Genomic DNA, 21,006 nt, shown 5'->3' on the forward strand with positions numbered 1-21,006 from the left:
GGGACGCTGCAAAGAACCTTCAGTAATGTCTCTATGGTGTACCCCGTGATGTGTTTTGACGGCACTGGTCCCCTATGGGGAACATGACACAAATCGAATTAATCTGCAGAACACTTCCATCACTCATACGCATCCATCTTACATGCTCATACGAATCTCGGAACTGAACTTACGTGAGGTTCTTCCCTGTGTACAATCACAAAGTCTGCCACTATTGGATCATGCCATAGTCTGCCGTCCTGATCTCGACTAACAGTAAATGAAAAGGAATCTCTGGAAATGGAAAGAAGCAGCCATGAGCCTATAAGCACAATTGATAAGTGTAAACAAAATTATTCAATAAACCACTGAGAAATACCAAAGGTTTGTGTTACCTGTAATAAAGAAGTTTTCAAATGAAAAGTATCAAGTTGGCAAATACAAATAATCAATACAGCTCAGACTGTGAGAAATCTTTATGAAAGGCCCTACACTGACAAGCTGTTCAGCTTTTGCCCGAACAGCGCGAGTGTTACACACAGGTCACACCGTTTGCCTGGCCTAGAAGCAAAGGGGAACTGGTTTCTGAAGGAATCATAAATTACACTAATTTGCAGGCAAGACACAGTCAGATCATGAGTGGCACTTCTTAGCAAGATGGACAGAACTATAATTTAAATTTATCACTAACAAGAGCAATGGAGTGCTCTTCTTTGATAAGGAAGCATAGCAGAATACCTCTTGATATGCCAACAAGACAGGTGGTCTGAAGTAGGAAGTTGAAATGTAGCTTAGTATTTCTTCCTTGTGTTATTGTGTTTCCATTGGTCACGCTAGATAAATTGAACCTGCATGCATGATAACGGCAGAAAGTGTCTCGATCCTTACATTAGCCTCACACGGAGGTTTATCAGACCCTGTATTCTGATATGCAAGACTCAAAATGTACATACAAACATAATCAAGGAAAAATTCAACTCAGTCATCGACAATGAATCTTGGGTGTACTGGGACCCATGAGGTCATTCATCGCTGAAACAGAAATTGACAGTAAGAAGGTCTGAAAGGTGTAACAGGAGGAAAACCTCAAAGAGGTTGCACTATGAATCAATTGTTAAGAGAGGATGGAAAGTAAGATGGAAGAAAGAGAATATGAAAGGAGGCACACAGTAAAAGGAACCAAAGGGGTTGTGGCTAGGGGCCGAAGGGTATCACAATGAATGTAGTCACTTACCCATCGAAGACAAGCTGTGAATCATCGACTGTAATCAAGGGCTTTGGACCTGGATCCTCGAGCCACTCTACGGTCCACTTTCTGGTATTGCATGTACCCCACTGCCTGACGTCGATGCCGGTGGTGCCCAGGGCTCCGTTAACCATTTCCTCAAGGACGTGTGGGCTGACATCGGGCGCAAGTCCTGGGTGAGGGCACAGTAAAAGGCTGTGAAGCTTCAGGGATGAAGTCGGAATAAAAATAATACCCCCCAAGGCCTTTAATGATAATAATAATCATTTTTATTTTGAGCTCGGGGCTGGCCATATACTACATGGAATATACGAAGTGGAGGTATTACAGTAGACACATACAAAACTAAATGCATGAATTAAAGTGATGAAAATGATACTTGGCAATATCCACACAATTGCTGAGTTAGCAGTAAAAAAAAAAGAATAATAGTAAAAATATTAGCAATAAGCATATTTAAAAAATTATAGCAAATAAAAACAGAATGCCTACAATCCAATTTCCTTCTAGGGCTCAATTCACGTCCGATTTCTAAATGAATGTATCTGATGGTAGTTTATGACTTCAGGAGAAAGTCCTGCACAAACTGAATCATCCAAATCAAGTATATACATTAGCTGTAAATTGATATCAGGAGCAATTCTCTCATGGGGACAAATTGGCCGCAAGATGCAGAACACAAAGATAACGAGACAGAGAAAGAGATTATGAAACTGCAATGGAATGGAATATAGGGTTGAGGCCAAAGGGGCCAAGCACTGGTACCTACGAGGTGATTCAGCACTGACAGGGAAATTGAGAGGAGAAAGGCCTGAAAGGTGTAACAGGAGGAAAATCTCAAAGCAGTTGCACTATGAAACAAGTATTAAGAAAGGGTGGATACCAAGAGGGAAGAGAAAGCATATGCTTGACAAGTTTTTTTTTTCTAGCAGGCTGTTCGTCCAGGAGAGAGGAAGTACGTACTTGTGTATAGAGAAAAAGGTATTAAGACGCAATATATATATATATTATATATATATATATATATATATATATATATATATATATATAATATATAGTTATAGTTATAGTTATACGATCGCAAGTAACACGTGAAGATTGTATACCAAGAGCCAGCAGGAAATATGAAAAGCAGCAGTACCTAGCGCTTTCTTGATACACCTCATCAGGGTACAATATATAATAGAATGAAAAACAGCTTCGAAATATCAAAGGTAAACACACAAAAAAAAAAAATTAAAATACATAACAATCAAACAGCCTAGTCAAGAAGCAAATGGTCCACAGCCTAGAATTACACTTAAAAGACAACTACAAACGGAAATGGAACTGCCAAGCATTCAATGGCATAGTTACGAAGTTGTCAACAACACATTTCGTAAGCCAGTTATCTAGTTTATATTGTCCGTTGCTGATATTAAAAACACTGCTTGACTTATATTTTATTATACTAGATTCTATAATGTTTCTGCTAATAATACCTCTACAAAATAAAATTTCCCTCTTTTTACATATGAATAATTTTAATCACGCAATTAATTGGAAAAATTCAAAGGAAATTTTATTTTGTAGAGATATTATTAAAAGAAACATTATAGAATCTAGTATAATAAAATATAAGTCAAGCAGTGTTTATAATATTAGCAACGCTAGATAACTGGCTTACGAAATGTATTGTTGACAACTTCGTAACTATGCCATTGAATGCTTGGCAGTTCCATTTCCGTTTGTAGTTGTCTTTTAAGTGTAATTCTCGGCTGTGGACCATTTGCTTCTTGACTAGGCTGTTTGATTGTTCTGTATTTTAATTTTTTTGTTTTTGTGTTTACCTTTGGTATTTCGAAGCTGTTTTTCATTCTTTTATATATTGTACCTTGATGAGGTGTATGAAGAATACACAATCTTGTTGAAAAATGAAGTCACGTGACGAGATTGAAACGCTACTGTCCAAATCTACAAGAAGTCTGAGACAGTATCTACAAGCAGACAGTGGAATGGAACGGAATACAGAACTTAGGCCAAAGGTCAGGCCCTGAGGCCTATGATGAGGTATTTCAGCGGTGAAAAGGAAATTGACGGTAAAATGGTCTGCAATGTGTAACAGGAGGAAATCTTCGCAGTTGTATTTTGAAAACATTTGTTAGGAGAGGGTTGAGGAAAGTAAAATGGAACCGATTATGAAAGGAGTTATAGTAAAAGGGACGAGAGAGGTTGCAGCTAGGGGCCTTGGGCGCGAGATGTACTGAAGGCACTATTCCTCTATCTGGTACAAGCAGACTGTGTTAATGACACTATACCCACCTGATAGTGTAGCTCCCATGATGTCCATTGACCATGTGCCCGAAATTACGTTAGTGGCTGTCACTAAACGTGTTACATTCACCGTACCCCCCCTTACAGTGAAGCTGGCATCAGTGGCACTGCTGTCCAGCTCCGTTAGCCAGGAGGGATTTGCTGTGAATGTAAAACAACATTCGATTTTAATCTTAAAGAAAGATTGCGTGAATAATAATTTAATTATGACGTAGCTTGTGAATTTGTTGCACACAATCAAGACACTACTTCAAGGGGAATAGTAACATTATTTTTATCTTTTTCATTAATCGAGATCTTTTCTTTCTTCTGTATCTCCTTTGACCTCCTCTTACTCCTTCCTAAAGAACAACTTGATATTCTTTAGAAGCTTGAAGTTCAAGTCAATGGACCCTGTGGTGGGCTTGTCCCATATGATTAAGTTTCATCTACTGAATAAAGAAAAAATAGAAATTACTCAACCATAACCAATGGCAACTTCTGAGTACTCACGTGCTCCGCTAGTGACGCCCAACAAGGGGAAGTTCCCGTAGCAGTTGGAAGTTATGAACTCAACGTCGAGCGAAGTCACGCCGTCCACTACCACCGGGGTCACGGTGATGTTACTAATTAGGATACCCTGGGATTGAAGGGCTGATGGTCTTGCCTGGGTCACTAGAATTGAAACAAAAAGTGATGACTTTATACCTTGAATCCAAAATATTGATAACTTTAAATGATTAAAGATTACCAAGACTTCCTGTGACAGGTATTTCAGGTTCGTAAATTCCGATATGTAGGAGGATGTGTTTTTTGTGCTCAACAAAATGTGCATTTCAAACATCAATTCTCAATTTGTATTAAAGATATATTTCGTTGAAAAAATCAATAAAATAACTAGCACAGCCAAGTAACAAGAAACGTTTCCTGGTCAGCAAACAATCTACAATAACCCTCCATCTATGGTGCCAGACTTCCAAATCTATTGAGACAACCTTGCTTTCATCATCAGATTGTAAAAAATCTATACTTGTGTCACACTAACAAATCTATTAAACCAACCTTACTTTCATCATCAGAGTAAATAATCTTACTTGTGTCACACCACCAAATTTATTGAGCCAACCTTCCTTTCATTATCAGTTAATCTTACTTGTGTCACAAAACTAAATCTATTAAGCCAACCTTACTTTCATCATCAGTTAATCTTACTTGTGTCACTCTACCAAATCTATTGAGCCAGCCTTACTTTCATCATCAGGGTAAAAATGAAAAACTGCAAACTAACCACCAACGCTTTCGTCAGAGAACATGAACTCATCAACATAGACATCATCGAAGCTGGAATGGGGTAAGGGAGCCCATACTCTTCTGGCCTTCACGACTGCGCCTTTGTTTCGTTGGGTGTTGATCGAGGAACTGTTCATGACCTTGAAGATGTCGTGGCACTGATAACTCCATCTGTTGGGGACAATGAACCAATCTGAATGTGGTTGAAATAGATAATTCCATCTGTTGGGGGGACAAATAATCAGTCTGGATATGCGTAAAATGGAGAATTCCATCTGCTGGGGGACAATTAATCAGTTTGGATATGGATGAAATGGATAATTCCATCCATCGGTTGTACATTTATGGGACAAGGGACTGCATACAAGAAAGCAACAAACACGCAAATCTCAGAGACAACATGACGATTGAACACAGTACAGGATAACGCTGAACACTTTAGGTTTGACTATGTGATGCATGAAAATTCGCCTGCAAATGCCAAGCCCTGGGACACTTCCAGCCGCTCAGCGCTGTTTTGAGCAGTAAAGGGTCCTTGGAGCAGTTGGACAGTAAGATTGAAGAAAGGAAGCGGTAGCTAAACGCTTTGGGAAACTTCGACAACCTGGGATAAGAAGAAGAAGAAGATGGTCCATTGGCCATAACAACAATCCTCACGTGTTTGGATCAGACGTGTAGGTATGGTCAAACCAAACAGCATCGCTCCTCCATCTGTTCCATTTGTCCCACCAGTAGAACTCCACTTTCATACTCTTCTTGGCATTTCCTTTTATGGCGAAGCACACCTAAAAGCAAATGAAGAAAATCCTTCAGTGGAAATTAAAGCCACAAAGGCTTCTTTGACAACCAAAGGTATTTCTGCGTAATACAAATTTCCAATCGATTTAAACAGCTGTTTGGCAAGACCAGATGCACGACGAGCATGACTAACTTCAACCTTAAATCAAATAAAAACTACTGAGGCTAGAGGGGTGCAATTTGGTGTCTTAAATGATTGGAAGGTGGATGATCAACGTACCAATTTACAGCCCTCTAGCATCAGTAGGTTTTAAGATCCGAGGGCGGACAGGAAAAGTGTGGACAGAGTCAAATAGCCATCTCAATAGTTATTATTATTTATATATATATATATATAGATATATATATATTATATATATCATATATATATATATATATATAAAACTAAAAATACGAGTAAGTAACACGTTCAAAAGTATTGTCCTAAACATTTAAGTGTTAATGAACCCCACACTCCCACACCAATCTAAAACCCACGCAAGTGTAGTACCCCAAATTGTGACATTCTACGACGTCTGATGAATTCTAAAACATCCTTGAAAATGAAAAGGATCGTCCAGCAAATTTTAAGGGCTGTGGTAAAAAATGACTGCTTTATTCAAAAAGACAGAAAGGTTGATATCAATAGCTTGCAAATGATGAGGTTCTTGAAATTCTCAGGAGAAAGCCCAGTCCATTTCAAGGGACTGTATAAAGTTTCAGGAGGCGATGCTCTCTAATGACACCTATATTGTTTTTGTGTTTTTCATTCATACTTATAATAAATATAATAATTCCCACTTAAATATACTATCTCATACGTTAATGTAATAGTTTTTTCAAACCACGGGTTTTTTTTTACGCCGGTTTCCTCTTCATGAAAAAGTGTGATTTTAAGATCTGGTCGCATGAAATTACCTACTAGTTGTTTTTGAATCTAAAACGACATAACTCATACATACAAATATATAACTGACTTTAAACTTTCACGAAAGTGATGTATTTATCTTTTCCATAATGAATGCTATAAAAAGGCAATTCGTCACATGAATCACTTAGATAACTGGGAATCCACTATAAAATACCAGTCATAAACAGATTAGTTTTGACTGAAAATGAAAGAACTCATGAGAGAAATCTACTTACGTAATTAAACTTAAGGACATCCACCATAAGTTTATCATCACTCTGGTCATACACTTTGGGATCTGTTTCATGGACCATAAATGAATACCTGAAAAGGGAACGAAGGAAGGTTAGGTTAGGTTAGGTTGGGTACATGTAAATTATACCAAAATCATTGATGGCAATGATGATGTATTAACAAACGCAAAACCTGATCTGAAATAGGATTGAATTTGTCTATCAAAATTAACAAAAAGAACACCGAAACATCTTGGGGAAGGAAGGTTGTATTAGGTTAGGTTAGATTAGGTTGGGTGCATGCAAATCATACCAAAAACACTAATGGCAATGATGGTGTATTAACAAATGCAAAACCTGTTCTGAAATAAGATTGAATTTGTTTAGCAAAATTAACAAGAACACAGTAACATGGCCGTCAGTGACCCTGGTATTTGTAACGTCAATCGACGTACATACCTTCCGCAGAATGGCTTGACGTCATCGACAATGCTGCCACGTCTACCAGGCGGGTCCTCACTTCCAATTTCGAACCCGGATCGAGTGGAGATTGTCGGATCTGTTGCCACGTCTTCGCATTGCTGATCAACCAGTCCTAAAACAGCCGTTCTTACCTGTTGATTGCAATCAAGGCAGAGCAAATCAGACGACCTGTAACACAACTTCACTCAAACATGCCCATATATATAGATGTATTTTTATGTATGTATGTATATTTAATGACAGGCCTTCATTTAGAGTGGACGGTATCTACCGGAGATATTTATTCAGGAAAGGTTACAAAAAGCTTTCGAGGACTATAACCCTATCGGCTCCTTCATGACGATTTGGGTGGGGTCTCCTCCGTTGCTGGCGCTGCCACATCAAATATTCCAACTCAACATTTTATGGTATATGAAGGCAGCATAAGTTATACAACACAACACAAACATAATTGGTTGTTGATTAATTTTGGCAATTATTAAAAGCCCTCGTAATTTTCTAGCATTTTACAACAATAAAACAACAAGTTTATTCTTAAACGTGGCAAAAAAAATTTCCAGCGCTGCCAGTTCTTCTCTCAGGTGTTAAGCTGACCTCAGGGCATAAAGATGTCATACAGCCCGCGCCTCCACAAGGGAAGCTGTCAAAACACTCACTGTCACTGACTCATTAAGGAGTCTGTCGCTTTACAAACAACATGGAAAATGTTATGAATACTTACTGGAAAGAAACAGAGGACCATATTATGAATAGATAAATTAAATAACTGCCGATAATCTTATTTGTGTAACCTACTATGTACATTTGCTGCGTTCTCTTATCTGTCTACTCTACATACACAATCCTTTTTAAATGTCAATAGCTCTCTCTCTCTCTCTCTTCTCTTCTCTCTCTCTCTATCTCTCTCTCTCCTCTCTCTCCTCTCTCTCTCATATATATAATATATATTATTATTATTATATAATATTAATATACATATATATATCTATATATATATATATATATATATATGCAGTAAATTAACACAAAAACAAGTAAATTAAAAGTGCAGAACTCCAGCAGCTTGTGATAATCACAAGAAAGGTCCAAAAAGAGATTTAATTAGGCCTATATGAAAAAGGGAGACCTGGAAGAATGGAAATATTTTCGAAGGAGGGTCGAGGCAATAGGGAACACCCAGAAGTATATTGCTCCCAGGAGACATTAACAAACGCCAAGGAGGTTAAACCTCCTTGACAAACCCACGGATTAAAAGGGGTAAATTGGAAGGGTAGGCCTTTAAAAACTCGAGAGAAGTACATTTGGCAATGTGGGGGGACACGCCCAAATCGCCTTGAAGGAGCCGATAGGGTATAACAGTCCTCATCGGTGGATACCAGACGATAGAGACTGCAAGTCCTGGAAAGCTTTTAGTAACTTTTCCCTGAATAAATATCTCTGCTAGATACCGTCCACTCTAAATGAGGTCCTGTTATCAACTGTATCAGTGCATAGAATAACTGAACAATTGTGTGAAGGATAAAGCTTATACATACATACATACATACATATATATATTGTCATAGAGCTAGAGGAAGGGATGCAAGGAGTCGACAAAGATCCTTCGTGTATTTTCCACACCTCCTGAAATACACAAAAGTGCTTGGTCGACTCCTTTCATTCCTTCCTCAGGCTCTACGACAACATAAAATATCATATGTTTTAGTGATAGTCAATATATATGTATATGAGACCAGTTAGTGAATAACTAATAACTACTGGATCCAGTTGTACTCAAGCAAATGTAAAGCAAATATGGTGTATAGGAGTGATCAACATATACAGCAATATTGCATGAACCCTGACAGGCCTGCACTTGCTAACAGGAACACAGGAAGTTGAACTAATTGAAAAAGTCCTTTTGGGCCTAATACCTTGCTGGCATCTGACACATTAACAGGCGGAGACAGAAATCCATTCAGGTAGAGACTGGCAGCAGCCAGAGTGCCGCTAGGCGTGAGTCGCTGCTTGTCCCATTTCACCCTGGGATTGAGGTACAACCTCTGCTTCTCATCTAAGGCCAAGTGAGTTTGGTAGCGGGAGTACTTTGGTGCGAAGTCGTTCATCAACCCTCTGAAGATGGTCGACGCTGCAATGGAAGGAGATAAAGGATTTCTGAGGATCTCCTTATACTTGGGAAGGAGGGAAATGCGACCCTAGAATCTTTTAGTGGCTGAGAAGGAAGCAAATGTTATTTGTGAGAGTCCTTTAAAGGTACAACTGGGGGAGGGAAGAAATATAAAGAAACTTATCTTAATTCTCTTGTGATTTACTAGAGATCTGGCCATAAATGAAGGAGGAGGAATGACATTAGGTGAAGAGATATTGATTCCCAAATTTCTGCCCATTTCCTGTTTTTACCACTTTAAACTTCTGTGTCTGCTTTGAAAGCGTCTCTGATGTGACCTTCATTATTTCTAACTTACCGGTGCCTCTGTAGCGGATCTCAAAGTAAGCGGGGGTGTCCTTGTACAAGAAGACCTTCTCCCAGTAATTCACAAATGTCTGAAAAGAAAGGAATATGAGAATGCTGAAAAAGAATAAATTTTGTTCATAGTCTAGAAAAATTCTATCTGGGTCTTAAATGTACTCGGTATCTCGGTGTCATGTGAAACAAGGACAAGCGTTCGGAACCTGGTTCATAAACATGCGTAGGGATTCTTCAGTTGGTTACTACAGCAAGTTGACGCGCCTTACCCTTACACATCTATATTGTAAGTATGGTTGAACTTCTGTTATGCCACAGCTTCATTAATATATATATATATATATATATATATATATATATATATATATATATATATATATATAGAAAAGAATACAGAATTTAGGTTCAAAGGCCAAGCTCTTGGACCAGTGAGGTCATCAAACACTGAAACAGAAATTAACAGCAAAAGGTCTGAAAAGTGTAACAGGAGGAAAACCTCTGAGTTGCACTATGAATCAATTGTCAGGACAGGGTTGGGGAAAGTAAGATAGAAGAAAGAGAATATGAAAGGAGGTACAATAAAAGGGAGCTAAGACTTGGGTTGTGAATTTCCAAATGAAAATTTATAACATTGTGTGTGATTGTTGAATGAAACAGGTGATGCCTACCAAACAAGACACGTAAAGTGTGAACAACTGCATTAACTATTACAAGGAATTAAAAGGAGGATACACTACATGCAACTTTGTAAGTAAAGAGATGACACGGATTCTCAACCGAGTGGTCTGCTTAAGTGAGGGAGATGTGACACAGCCACTCTCCCCCTGCAAACTGGTTTGTCAGCCCCGGTTGGGGGTGGGGTAGGTAGAAGAACGGGAGGGTAGGGGAGACATCTACCCTCCTGCAAAACTGTTTGTCTGCCTTAGGTGGGGACAGGGTAATGGGAGGGTCGGGTAGAGAGCAGCGCCAGGTTCCAGGTTGCGTAGCTTGCGCCAACAAGCTTGTAATGCTAATAATAATACTTACAAGATTGGCTGGATTCCCATTGGCAGCTATGTAGATACGGACCGAGGCATTCAAGGCGTGGAAGCCGAAGGAGTAGTTACCGTCGTGGGGCATGTTCAGGTACCCTACAGGTAACGATACGAGAATTGCTAAAGACGCCAACTCAGTACATAGAGGGGTGTTGTAAATTTCCCCATCTAAGTTATTCTTGTGATCAATTAATATTTTAACCTTTCTATAAAATAATTTTGTAGCAATTCCCCTGCAAATTATATTGTTTGTATTAAACTAATATTTTTTAATTACCTAAAATTAAAACATAATTTTTTCTGGACAGACATATGACAGAAAGATTTGAGTTTCTCTGGAGCTTCAATCAAGTGACAATGTTTTCTGAACAAAATATTTACCCATGAAGAGTGGTTCCTCTCAATATTACCAACCGTTAGGCAATCATACAACTTACCTACCCACTGTGGGTTAGCCAAAATTGCACAATCTATCAACTAGTCCTACTCGCTTGAATCAGTGCATCTCTGAGTGTACTTTAATCAACCAGTCCTGTTTATGACATCATCTAAATAAACAAGTCATATCTGTGAGTTGTTTAAATCAAACATTATTTTGCCCAAGCCCAAAATCCCTGTGTTTTAACCAGTTCTACCAGTTATGACTAAATTCTGCAGTCCTTCAACCACACTGTTGGACTGTGGAACAGCCACCCAGGGGATGTCGGGCAGTTGTAACTTCTTCTTCAGAAGTTCAAGTGAAGATGCAATGCATTACTACCCTAATACTATTCTCCTTCCATTTTAATACATTTCTATCTATTTACTAATTCAATTATTTTCTTCTTCAATAAGTGAGATCTCTTCTTTCTGTACTTCCCTTTACCTCCTCTTACCCTTTGCAAGCTTCTAGAATTTATAGTCAGCGGCCCCCGTGGTGGGCTTGTTCTGTATGAATAGTGTTCAACTTCTGAATAATAATAATAATACTTTGAGTCAGCTGAAACCAAACACTCCTTCCAGCCAGTGTGTTACCTGAGAGCTTGCCAGCGGAGGGAACAGACATTGTCACGTTGAAGTTGATGTCCAGCTTGTAATCGGAAGTGTAATTTGGATGGGTGGAGTCCAGGGTATTCCACTGAGCGTCATTCCAGATTTCAGGGTAGGCCCCCTCCCAGAACTCCCAGAGGAACCCTCTTTCTCCTGTAGGGAATGGATGATTTATATTATTAATGGCTCTTATACCTCAAAATGTGCAAATGTTCGTACGGTACTTGTCTTAAGGAGCATTAACTCACACAACAAACTTCTGGTTAATAAGGGATCTATTTTGATAAGTACCACTGTCATTCAAAGCTTGGAAATGTTTGCAGAAAAAAAGAGATTTGAATAATGCGCCGTCGCCACCCACCATAAAACCCAGGGGAACTGGATACAGACTGCTGGCACAACAGCAACTATAACCCTATAGGGCCCCAAAACTCCACATCCCTGTCTCTGAGAGAGACGGAGCAGTTGAGTTGCCGCTTAAATCTATCAGGCTATGAACAGGACTTGGGACCACAAAGTGAAGTCTGTGCTGCCATGACCTAAGCCAAGTTATTTTAACCAAATCATAAATATAACGACCTTACTGATTCTATGTTAGAATTGTAATCCTGAAACGCAAAAGATGGGAATGTATGAGGGAAACAGTTGAATCATTTCTTCTTTATGGAAGAAGTGTGGATGTTGAATGCAAATGAAAGGGACAAAGTTTAGCCTGTTACTATAAATTGCCTGAGTAGTCTGTGCAGTATAGGAAGAGTCGATCATGTGAGAAATGCAAAGATGTACGAAAGTATTGAAAAGGTAAGTAAATGAGAAATGGTGAATCAAAATAATATTCAGAAATGGTTCAGTCATGAGGAGAGAATGGAATATGTGTCAATGAAAAAAAGTGTAAAATGCATAAGTGTTCACAGGATGGATGAGGGAATGACCTAGAAAGAGGTATTAATATCCAGGAGCTGCATGCATGTGCAAGATCGTGGTGAATAGCGCAGTGGATTTAGGGGTGTTTAATGCACTATTAATGAGCCTTCAGCGGAGGTGTAAGCAGTAGTTAACATGTGGATATTTTACTGAACAGTGATATCACACACACACGTTAAAACGTAGCAATGCAGTTAATTCGAACTTGAAGTCATTTATCAGAAACGTCTGTTCAAATACTTTACTAAGCACTCAGGCGCTACATTAATGAAAAGGCCAAGTGAGACAAAAACATCCGGTCAAGACGAAGACATCAGAATCTTACGTGGTCCTGGAGACGTGGTGTCTTGGGCAGGCGTCAGACACGTGAGCGAGTTGTACGAGACAGACTGGATGTCACACACAGCACCTCCAACTCGAACCTAAAGTAAATGTAATGAGGGAAGATGAAAATATTGTAATGATAAAATCCAAGTGGATCTTTCTGGTTTGCCCGCCCCCGGTGGGGACGGGTTAGGTAGGGGATAGGGAGGGTAGGGGTGACATGACACATCCACTTTCCTTCTGCAAACCTGTTCGTTCGCCCCAATTGGAGGCGGAGTAGGTAGGTAGGGGATTGGGACGGTAGGGGAACATGACACACCCACCCTCCTCCTTCAAACCTATTTGTCCACCCCAGATGGAGGCAGGGTAGGTAGGGGATCGGGATGGTAGGGAAGACATAAAAAGCAGCGCCGGGTTCCAGGGCAGTGTAGCACAAGCCATCAAGCTCGCATGTAATAAATTTCCAGCCATTTGCAACAGTCAACTGGAGCTAAATAAAAGCGCCACAGACTACACAAAAGATACGGTCATTATCAAATCAACATTAGAGAAATAAGGAAGTGAAGGGAAGAAGTAATTAACTGAGGAAAAAGATCTCTAATCATTCAGCAGTGAAATTCTTGCACGTGAGATTATGAGTCTTCTATTATTTGGCGTTCCGCAAAGAGGGTCCTTAATAAAAAAATCATTATTCATAATTAAAGAGTTGCCAAATAGAAGAGTTAAAGTGAATCTAATCCTTAGCCTTTGGCCATTTTGTGAACAAGATGAGACGGACTAAATTTGAAAAGAATTACCACCGAAAACTAAACGCTACGTTGATCCCCGGAAGCAAATAATGAAGCAAAAAAAAATAACAAAACATTATATGAACATATAATAGATCTTGAATCATTTGGCAATAATACACATCTTAGACTCTGAACATTAAAATATCTTATTTCACAAAAGAGCACCATTAAGATTGATAAAATAGAGAATTTAGGCCAAAAGCCAAGCACTGGGACCTACCTAGGAAGAGGTCATTCAGCACTGAAACAGAAACTGACAGTGAAAAGGTCTGAAAGGTGTCAAAGGAACAAAACCTCAAAGGAGTTGCACTATGAAACAATAGTCAGGAGAGCGTTGAGGAAAGGAAGATGGAAGGAAGGAGAAAATGAAAGGAAGTACAGCAAGAGAAATGAAAGGGGTTGCATCTAGGAGCGTTGCAAATAGTCTAACGGGATTACCACCACTAAACTTTCGACTGTTAGATCACTCTTTACCTCTGTTGCACCTGCGATGTTGCTGAAACCGACACCAGTGACGGTAATCAATGTGCTTCCACCTGGGGAACCTGTGCTCGGAGACACGCTCTCCACACCTGTCAACAAACAATAAATAAGGGAGTGGTACCTTCATAAATTAAGATGACATTATTATTATTGTTGAAGTCGCGCATCCATTCGTGATAAAAGACAATCCTAATTCAAGAGTACTGAAGTATATCCTAGTTTTACCAGATCACTGAGTTGATTAACAGCTCTCCTAGGGCTGGCCCCAAGGATTAGATTTTTTTGACGTGGCTAGGAACCAATTGGTTTTTTAGCAATGGGCCCTACAGCTTATTTTGGGATCTAAGCCACATCATATCGAGAAATGAATTTCTAAGCGCCAAAAATAAATTCCTCTGATTCCTCGCTGGTGGCCGCAGGAAGCGAACTCAGGCTACCAGATTGATAGTCGAGTATGGAACCCACTCATCCAGTGAGGGACTAGATCTAGTACTGAAGTAGTTTACCCATAAAAGTAAATCTGTAACGATAAAACAAATTAAGAGAAGATGCTACTCTTGAAATGTTCACTGAAGTAGTCTATATTGAAGCATGTGATTAAGATATTTAATTTTAACGTTTTACTGATTCGTTACATGGAAAGGGTTAAAGTCTCATGAACCGATCTTCAGATGCCATCATGACGCAAACTTTCAGCAAACTGGGAATGGAATATGGAATTTTGACCAAAGGCCAAGTGCTGGGACCTATGAGGTCATTCTGCACTGAGAGTAGAGAGGTTTGAAAGGTGTAAACAGGAGGAAAACCTCAAAGCAGTTGCACCAGGAAAAAATTGTTTGGAGAGGGTTGAGGAAAGCATGGTGAAAGAAAGAGAATATGAAAGGAAGTACAGTAAAAGGAATGAAAGTTGTTGCAGCTAGGAACAGAAGGAACGCTGTGATGTACCTCAAGTAATGCCTACATTGCACTGCGCTAGGTGTACTAACGGCACTACCCCACCACGGAGAGAACTAATGGGTTCTACAGGGGCTCAGAATCGAATTAGAGCAGGGATAGCACAACGCGCTGATCTCACCTGCGTACGTGTGGTACTGATAAAGCTTGTCTTGAGAATCCGAGTACATCCCGTACCACCTGGTTTCGGCTGCACCTCTTGTTGTCACGTAAACGGACCCGTTCATAGGGCCAATGTTTTGGCTGAGCACCTTACACTTGAGGCTATTGGTATTGAGAGGGTAGTGGAGTACCCCAGTTGTTTCATTCACCATTTCACATTCGACCTTGCCGACGTATGCCCTGGAAAAGTGAAGGACGCATCAGTTTTCAATCTGCCATGAACTTCAGCAGTACCTCGTTACTATTTGACTACTAGGTATATGTGTTTCACGCTGTCATTACCCGTATTTTGAATTCATTGCCACAAATGAAGGAGTGCTCACCCCGTCATAACTCTTCCAGAGGACAAATCATCTTCCAGAGGATCGTTTAAATCCACAACCTGGAACCTGTCAGTCTGCATGTAGCCTGTCATCTCCACGAATTCCCCTGGCAGTGCCCACCGTGGGTTCATCCTCTCGATGACTGGTGACATCCAGCTGGCAAACTGGGGAAATAATCGATCAATAAGTGTATAATTATTATTATCATTTCGGTAAATCAAACCTATTCACACGGAATGAGCCGACTTGAAATTCAAGCTTCCAAAGAATGCTAGTTTCAACCTCCCACCGCTAAAGACCCCCCAACAATGCAGCAGTAACTGGCCAGCGATTTTTCATATTGGGGGAGACACGAACCCCTGCCACATCTGAGTGGCATTTCCACGACACTCACTAACCACTATACCGGCTGACCAGTAGAGTAAAAATCACATCGAATTCACCGGATTCAATTTACTCACCTCAACTGTCCTTGATCCTGAGGCCTCCACGCCATCAGCGAAGACCTTGATGACATAGACAGACGGAGCATTGACGTTCAGCCTTTGCCTGCAAAGACATTTGGAAGTGTGACGTTTTTTGTCTGTTTCTATATATATGAATATATATATATATATATATATATATATATATATATATATATATATATATCTAATATATATATCTATATCATATAATAATATATATATATCTACATATATCTATATATATATATATATATAGATATATTATAGATAGATATAATCTTTTATATAGATTAGGATATGATATATAGATATATATTATATATATATTAAATATATAATATATATATATATATATATAATATAGATATATATTAGGATTAATATAGAGAGTAGTATATATAGAGAGAGAAAAATATATAGATAATATATATGTATATATATATTAAGATATATATATATAGTATATATATATATATAGATATATATATCTATATAGTATATATATATATCTATATATATATATAGATATAATAGTATATATATATATATATATATATATATATATATATATATATAGATATTATAATAATCGATATATATAGTATATATATTATATAGATATATATATATATATATATAGATATAGATATATATATATATATATAGTCGATATATATAGAGTATATATATATATATATATCTTATATATATATAATATCTATATATATATTCTATATATATATATATATATAGATCATATATATAGTCTATATATATATATATGATTATATTATATATACTGATATATTATATAAATATATATATAGATATATATAGATATATATATATAATAATATATAGATAGATATGAGATACTTTATATGATAGATATATATATTAGTATATATATATATATAGATAGATATATATATATATACATATATATATAATATTATATATATTTAGATTATAGATAGATATATATATAGAGTTATAGATTATATAGATATATATATATATATATATATCTAGATACATATATATATATATATATTATATATATATATACATATATATATATATTATATTATATATATATATATATATATTATACTATAATAGATAATGATCATATCACATACAGTACCGTGATTCATATACATATATTGAGCTACAAATGTCCTTTAATATCTAATTCGCTCTACATCGGAATTAATATATTTTCATACATGTTTAACAGAAGGGGAATTTTCTAGGAGATAATAGAATTGCCGGCCGACGGACACGAACCATCGACACATATATGTTTAACCGTCGGCTGGCAATACTATTATCACCCAGAAAATTCCCCTTCGGTGAAACATATATGAAAATATATTAATTCCGAGGTAGAGCGAATTAGATATTAAAGGACATTTGTAGCTCGATATATATATATATATATATATATATATATATATATATATATATATATATATATATATATATATATATATATACAGTGTGTCTTTGCTCGGGAGCGAACAAGTTGACCTAAGGGTAGTACATCTACGTCAGATTTTTAAAATTTATTTAAAATCAAGCCAGTGAGTCTCACAGACAGGTGTTGGCACCCAAATTTGGCAGGAATACATTAAAACTCAAAATTGAAAATTTAATCAGTAAGCTCAGATCCCAATGTATACGGATGCTTGGATCACTTAGAGGCTACAGGCAACAGGCGGGTACTGAAGGGTGGATTAGAATCGTGCAAAAAAGTCTGCTTACAATGGGTATGTGATACTGGGCATGTGTTACTTGGACAGAACAGAGTAGAATGCAGAACATAGGACAAAGACCAAGTACTGGGACCTATGAGGGAAATTGAGAGCAGAGAGGTTTGAAAGGTGTAACAGGAGGACAACTTCAAAGCAGTTGCACTATGAAACAATTGTTAGAAGAGGGTTGAGGATAGCAAGATGGAAGAATGACAATATGAACGGAGGTACAGTAATAGCAATGAAAGGATGTTGTAGCTAGGGGCACAAGGAAGGGACGCTGCAAAGGACTTGAGTCATGCTCACAGTGCACCGTGTAGGGTGCACTGAAGGCACAACACCCCCTACGGGATATGATACTTGATGAGCAGAAATGAAATCTGGGATGAAGGCGCATCAAGGTGCCAATAGAAGGAAAGAAAAATAATAAAATCCAAGTGGATCTTATTTGTCCTCCCAATGGGTGACAGTAGGGGAGACATGACACAGCCACCCACCCCCTGAAAACATGTTTGTCCGCCCTGGAGCGGAGTAGTAAGTGGGGTATGTGGAGGGTAGGAGAAACAGCAGCACCGAGTTCCGAGCGTGTAGCGCACGCTAACAAGCACTTTCTAATGAATTCATTTTACCGGAGCAGATAAAACGTATATATTCACTCACCCAACGACGCAGACAATCTTCTCGGTGTTGGTCAAATAAGGGATGACCTCGCAATCGACCGTGTCGACCTCATTGACGAGTTTCACCTTGTTGCCCAGGGTCGTGTCAAAGTGGCTGAACTGATCTTCGCTGAATCCTGATGGAGAGACAAACGTCATGCGGGAATTCTGACTGCATGGACTCAAGGTTAAACCAGGGTAATGGTTCTCAAATGAGGGGGGCGGGGGGGGTGGTATTGCCACCCAAGATTGGCAGGCTCAAAATGGTTCTAGGACTAGACAAGACGCAACGTGCATCGGATGACGCGTTGGCCTTTCTCTGCACTAGCTTGTGTGTTTGTGCTACTATTTTGTTGCGTATTGGACCAGCACCTTTTGAGGCAGACAATTTTGGAAGCGGGAGTGGGGTGGGGTGGGAGGGTGTGGATTGGCATTCTGACATATGTTGAAAGGGTGTATGGGCCAAAAAAGTTTGAGAACCATTAATCTAGAATGTCATTCCTCTATATTACACAGTGAACACCCATCTCATTCCGAACTCATTTTCACGAATAGAACTTGAATGAATGAAATATGTGACAATTTTTTATTAACAGGTTGACTGATAGTGTAAGGTTTTTGGGTAAAACCTGCTGTCCTTTTCTCATTTTCAATTTTTTTTTTTAGTAAACACATTTCAACTGAGGTAGTTATTACTATAAAAATAATTCCTGAGCCTATACAATCAAAGCACATTATTATTATTTTCAAAATAGCTTCACCAGACTTCTGAGTTGACTATCAAACAGATACAAACAGATTCAAGTGACATAACCATATAAAATAAGTCTTAATTTCTTTTAAATACGAATCAATAATACCCTTCCTCACCTGTGCCCGAGATAAACAAGGAGATGCCGCCTCCATACCCCAGCCAGTAAGGACTGCTGTCAGCGATTCTGGCTCCGTGAGCAGCTCCTGTAAAGAAGACTGGAAGTGATGAGACTGGAAAAACAAATCCACATTTATTGAAAGATGAAGCTCCGGAAAACAAAACTGGAAGTGATGAGGCTGGAAAAGCAAATCCTATTGAAAGATGAACCCCCTGGCAACAAAACTGGAAGTGATGAGGCTGGAAAAACAAATCCTATTGAAAGATGAAGCTCCTGGCAACGAAACTGGAAGTGAAGCTGGAAAAACAAATCCTATTGAAAGATGAAGCTCCTGGCAACGAAACTGGAAGTTACGAGGCTGGAAAATCAAATCCACAGATATGTATTCGCACGTGTATTGAAAGATGAATCTGTTTACAGAGCTTTCGGGAGCCTGAAGAGTTTTATCGTTAAATATATATGCATACATACATAATTGTGGATGTGTTATCACTTCAAGAAGCATGCTACTGGGAGTATGTATTCAATTATATTACCTAAGCATCCCTTTAACAATGAAGGTCTACGGCAACACCTTCAGTCATAGCTAGAGTTCAAGATGGGGCTGCCCCCACTCAATGCTTCCATTCTTTTATCACAAACTATATCTAGCTATGAATGTAATTATCGTTCGAAGGACGGTTGATAAAGACGCTTATACACTTACCGACGAGCAGGGCTGCCAGAAGCAGTCTGAAGTCCATCTTTGCAATGCCTGCAAAATTGATCATAAATTAAGAAAATGTACACATGTTGTTCTTCTGTTGGATACGCACATACATACACACAAACATATATATTAATAAAGGTAGAAGCCACGAAGGAAAGTGAAACAATGGAGTATTCTGCGAGATCTTTTGCTAAGTAAAGGACCTTCGAGTCGAAAGATCTCACAGCGTACTCAATTGTTTCACTTTCCCTCGTGGCTTCTACCTTTGTTTATATAGTCATCATGTTTCAAATTTTCGCGATTCACTTATACACACATATGTATGTATATGTATGTATGTATGTATGCATAATATATATATATATATATAATATATATATAATATTTATTAATATAATATAATTACTTACTTATTGGATAATATCAATCAGCTAGCCCAAAATGTAGGCTATATTTTAGAAGTACAGAACAATACTGGCTAAAACGGGCAGAATCTACTGTAACAAAGGAGCGAGAAAGAGAGAAAGAATTCTTTTGGAAATACGTAAGAAAAATTAAACATTAAACCCTCAAAAGAAAACGAATGACTCCAACAAGTGATAAAGACAAAGGCTAACTCTCGAAACATCATAAAATCTCGCCTGATTCGACCAGAAAGTTGATGGTGAGAAAGTGGTTTACATAACAAGTATAAAAATGCGCCGGAGTACAGCGTATATTCAAGGCCACCGAAAACGCTTATATCTTTCGCTGGTCTCGGTGTAATGCCGTATGGGCCGCGGTCCATCAAGCTTTAGCCACCGCCCGGTGGTGGCCTGGCCTTCATCGTTGCCAGATGCAT

General features: G+C 38.3%; 1 protein-coding gene across 1 annotated transcript in view; it reads right to left on the reverse strand.

Annotated features, from left to right (window-relative positions):
* The window catches only part of LOC135203556 (fibrocystin-L-like), a 76,149-nt gene that overhangs the window by 51,182 nt on the left and 3,961 nt on the right, over positions 1-21,006 (reverse strand). The window contains exons 2-21 of the mRNA XM_064233293.1: positions 20,163-20,210; positions 19,455-19,541; positions 18,586-18,721; positions 16,163-16,250; positions 15,702-15,865; positions 15,338-15,558; positions 14,254-14,351; positions 12,990-13,086; positions 11,726-11,893; positions 10,704-10,807; positions 9,676-9,754; positions 9,124-9,338; positions 7,187-7,341; positions 6,731-6,818; positions 5,465-5,592; positions 4,806-4,978; positions 4,031-4,192; positions 3,527-3,679; positions 1,214-1,397; positions 174-273 (exon numbers count right to left, since the gene is read on the reverse strand). Coding sequence (XP_064089363.1) covers positions 174-273; positions 1,214-1,397; positions 3,527-3,679; positions 4,031-4,192; positions 4,806-4,978; positions 5,465-5,592; positions 6,731-6,818; positions 7,187-7,341; positions 9,124-9,338; positions 9,676-9,754; positions 10,704-10,807; positions 11,726-11,893; positions 12,990-13,086; positions 14,254-14,351; positions 15,338-15,558; positions 15,702-15,865; positions 16,163-16,250; positions 18,586-18,721; positions 19,455-19,541; positions 20,163-20,199 — 2,637 coding nt within the window. The 5' untranslated portion in view covers positions 20,200-20,210. The remainder of the gene's footprint in view (positions 1-173; positions 274-1,213; positions 1,398-3,526; positions 3,680-4,030; positions 4,193-4,805; positions 4,979-5,464; positions 5,593-6,730; positions 6,819-7,186; positions 7,342-9,123; positions 9,339-9,675; positions 9,755-10,703; positions 10,808-11,725; positions 11,894-12,989; positions 13,087-14,253; positions 14,352-15,337; positions 15,559-15,701; positions 15,866-16,162; positions 16,251-18,585; positions 18,722-19,454; positions 19,542-20,162; positions 20,211-21,006) is intronic.

The sequence above is a fragment of the Macrobrachium nipponense genome, chromosome 36, assembly GCF_015104395.2.
Source record: "Macrobrachium nipponense isolate FS-2020 chromosome 36, ASM1510439v2, whole genome shotgun sequence".
NCBI classification, from domain to species: Eukaryota; Metazoa; Arthropoda; class Malacostraca; order Decapoda; family Palaemonidae; genus Macrobrachium; species Macrobrachium nipponense.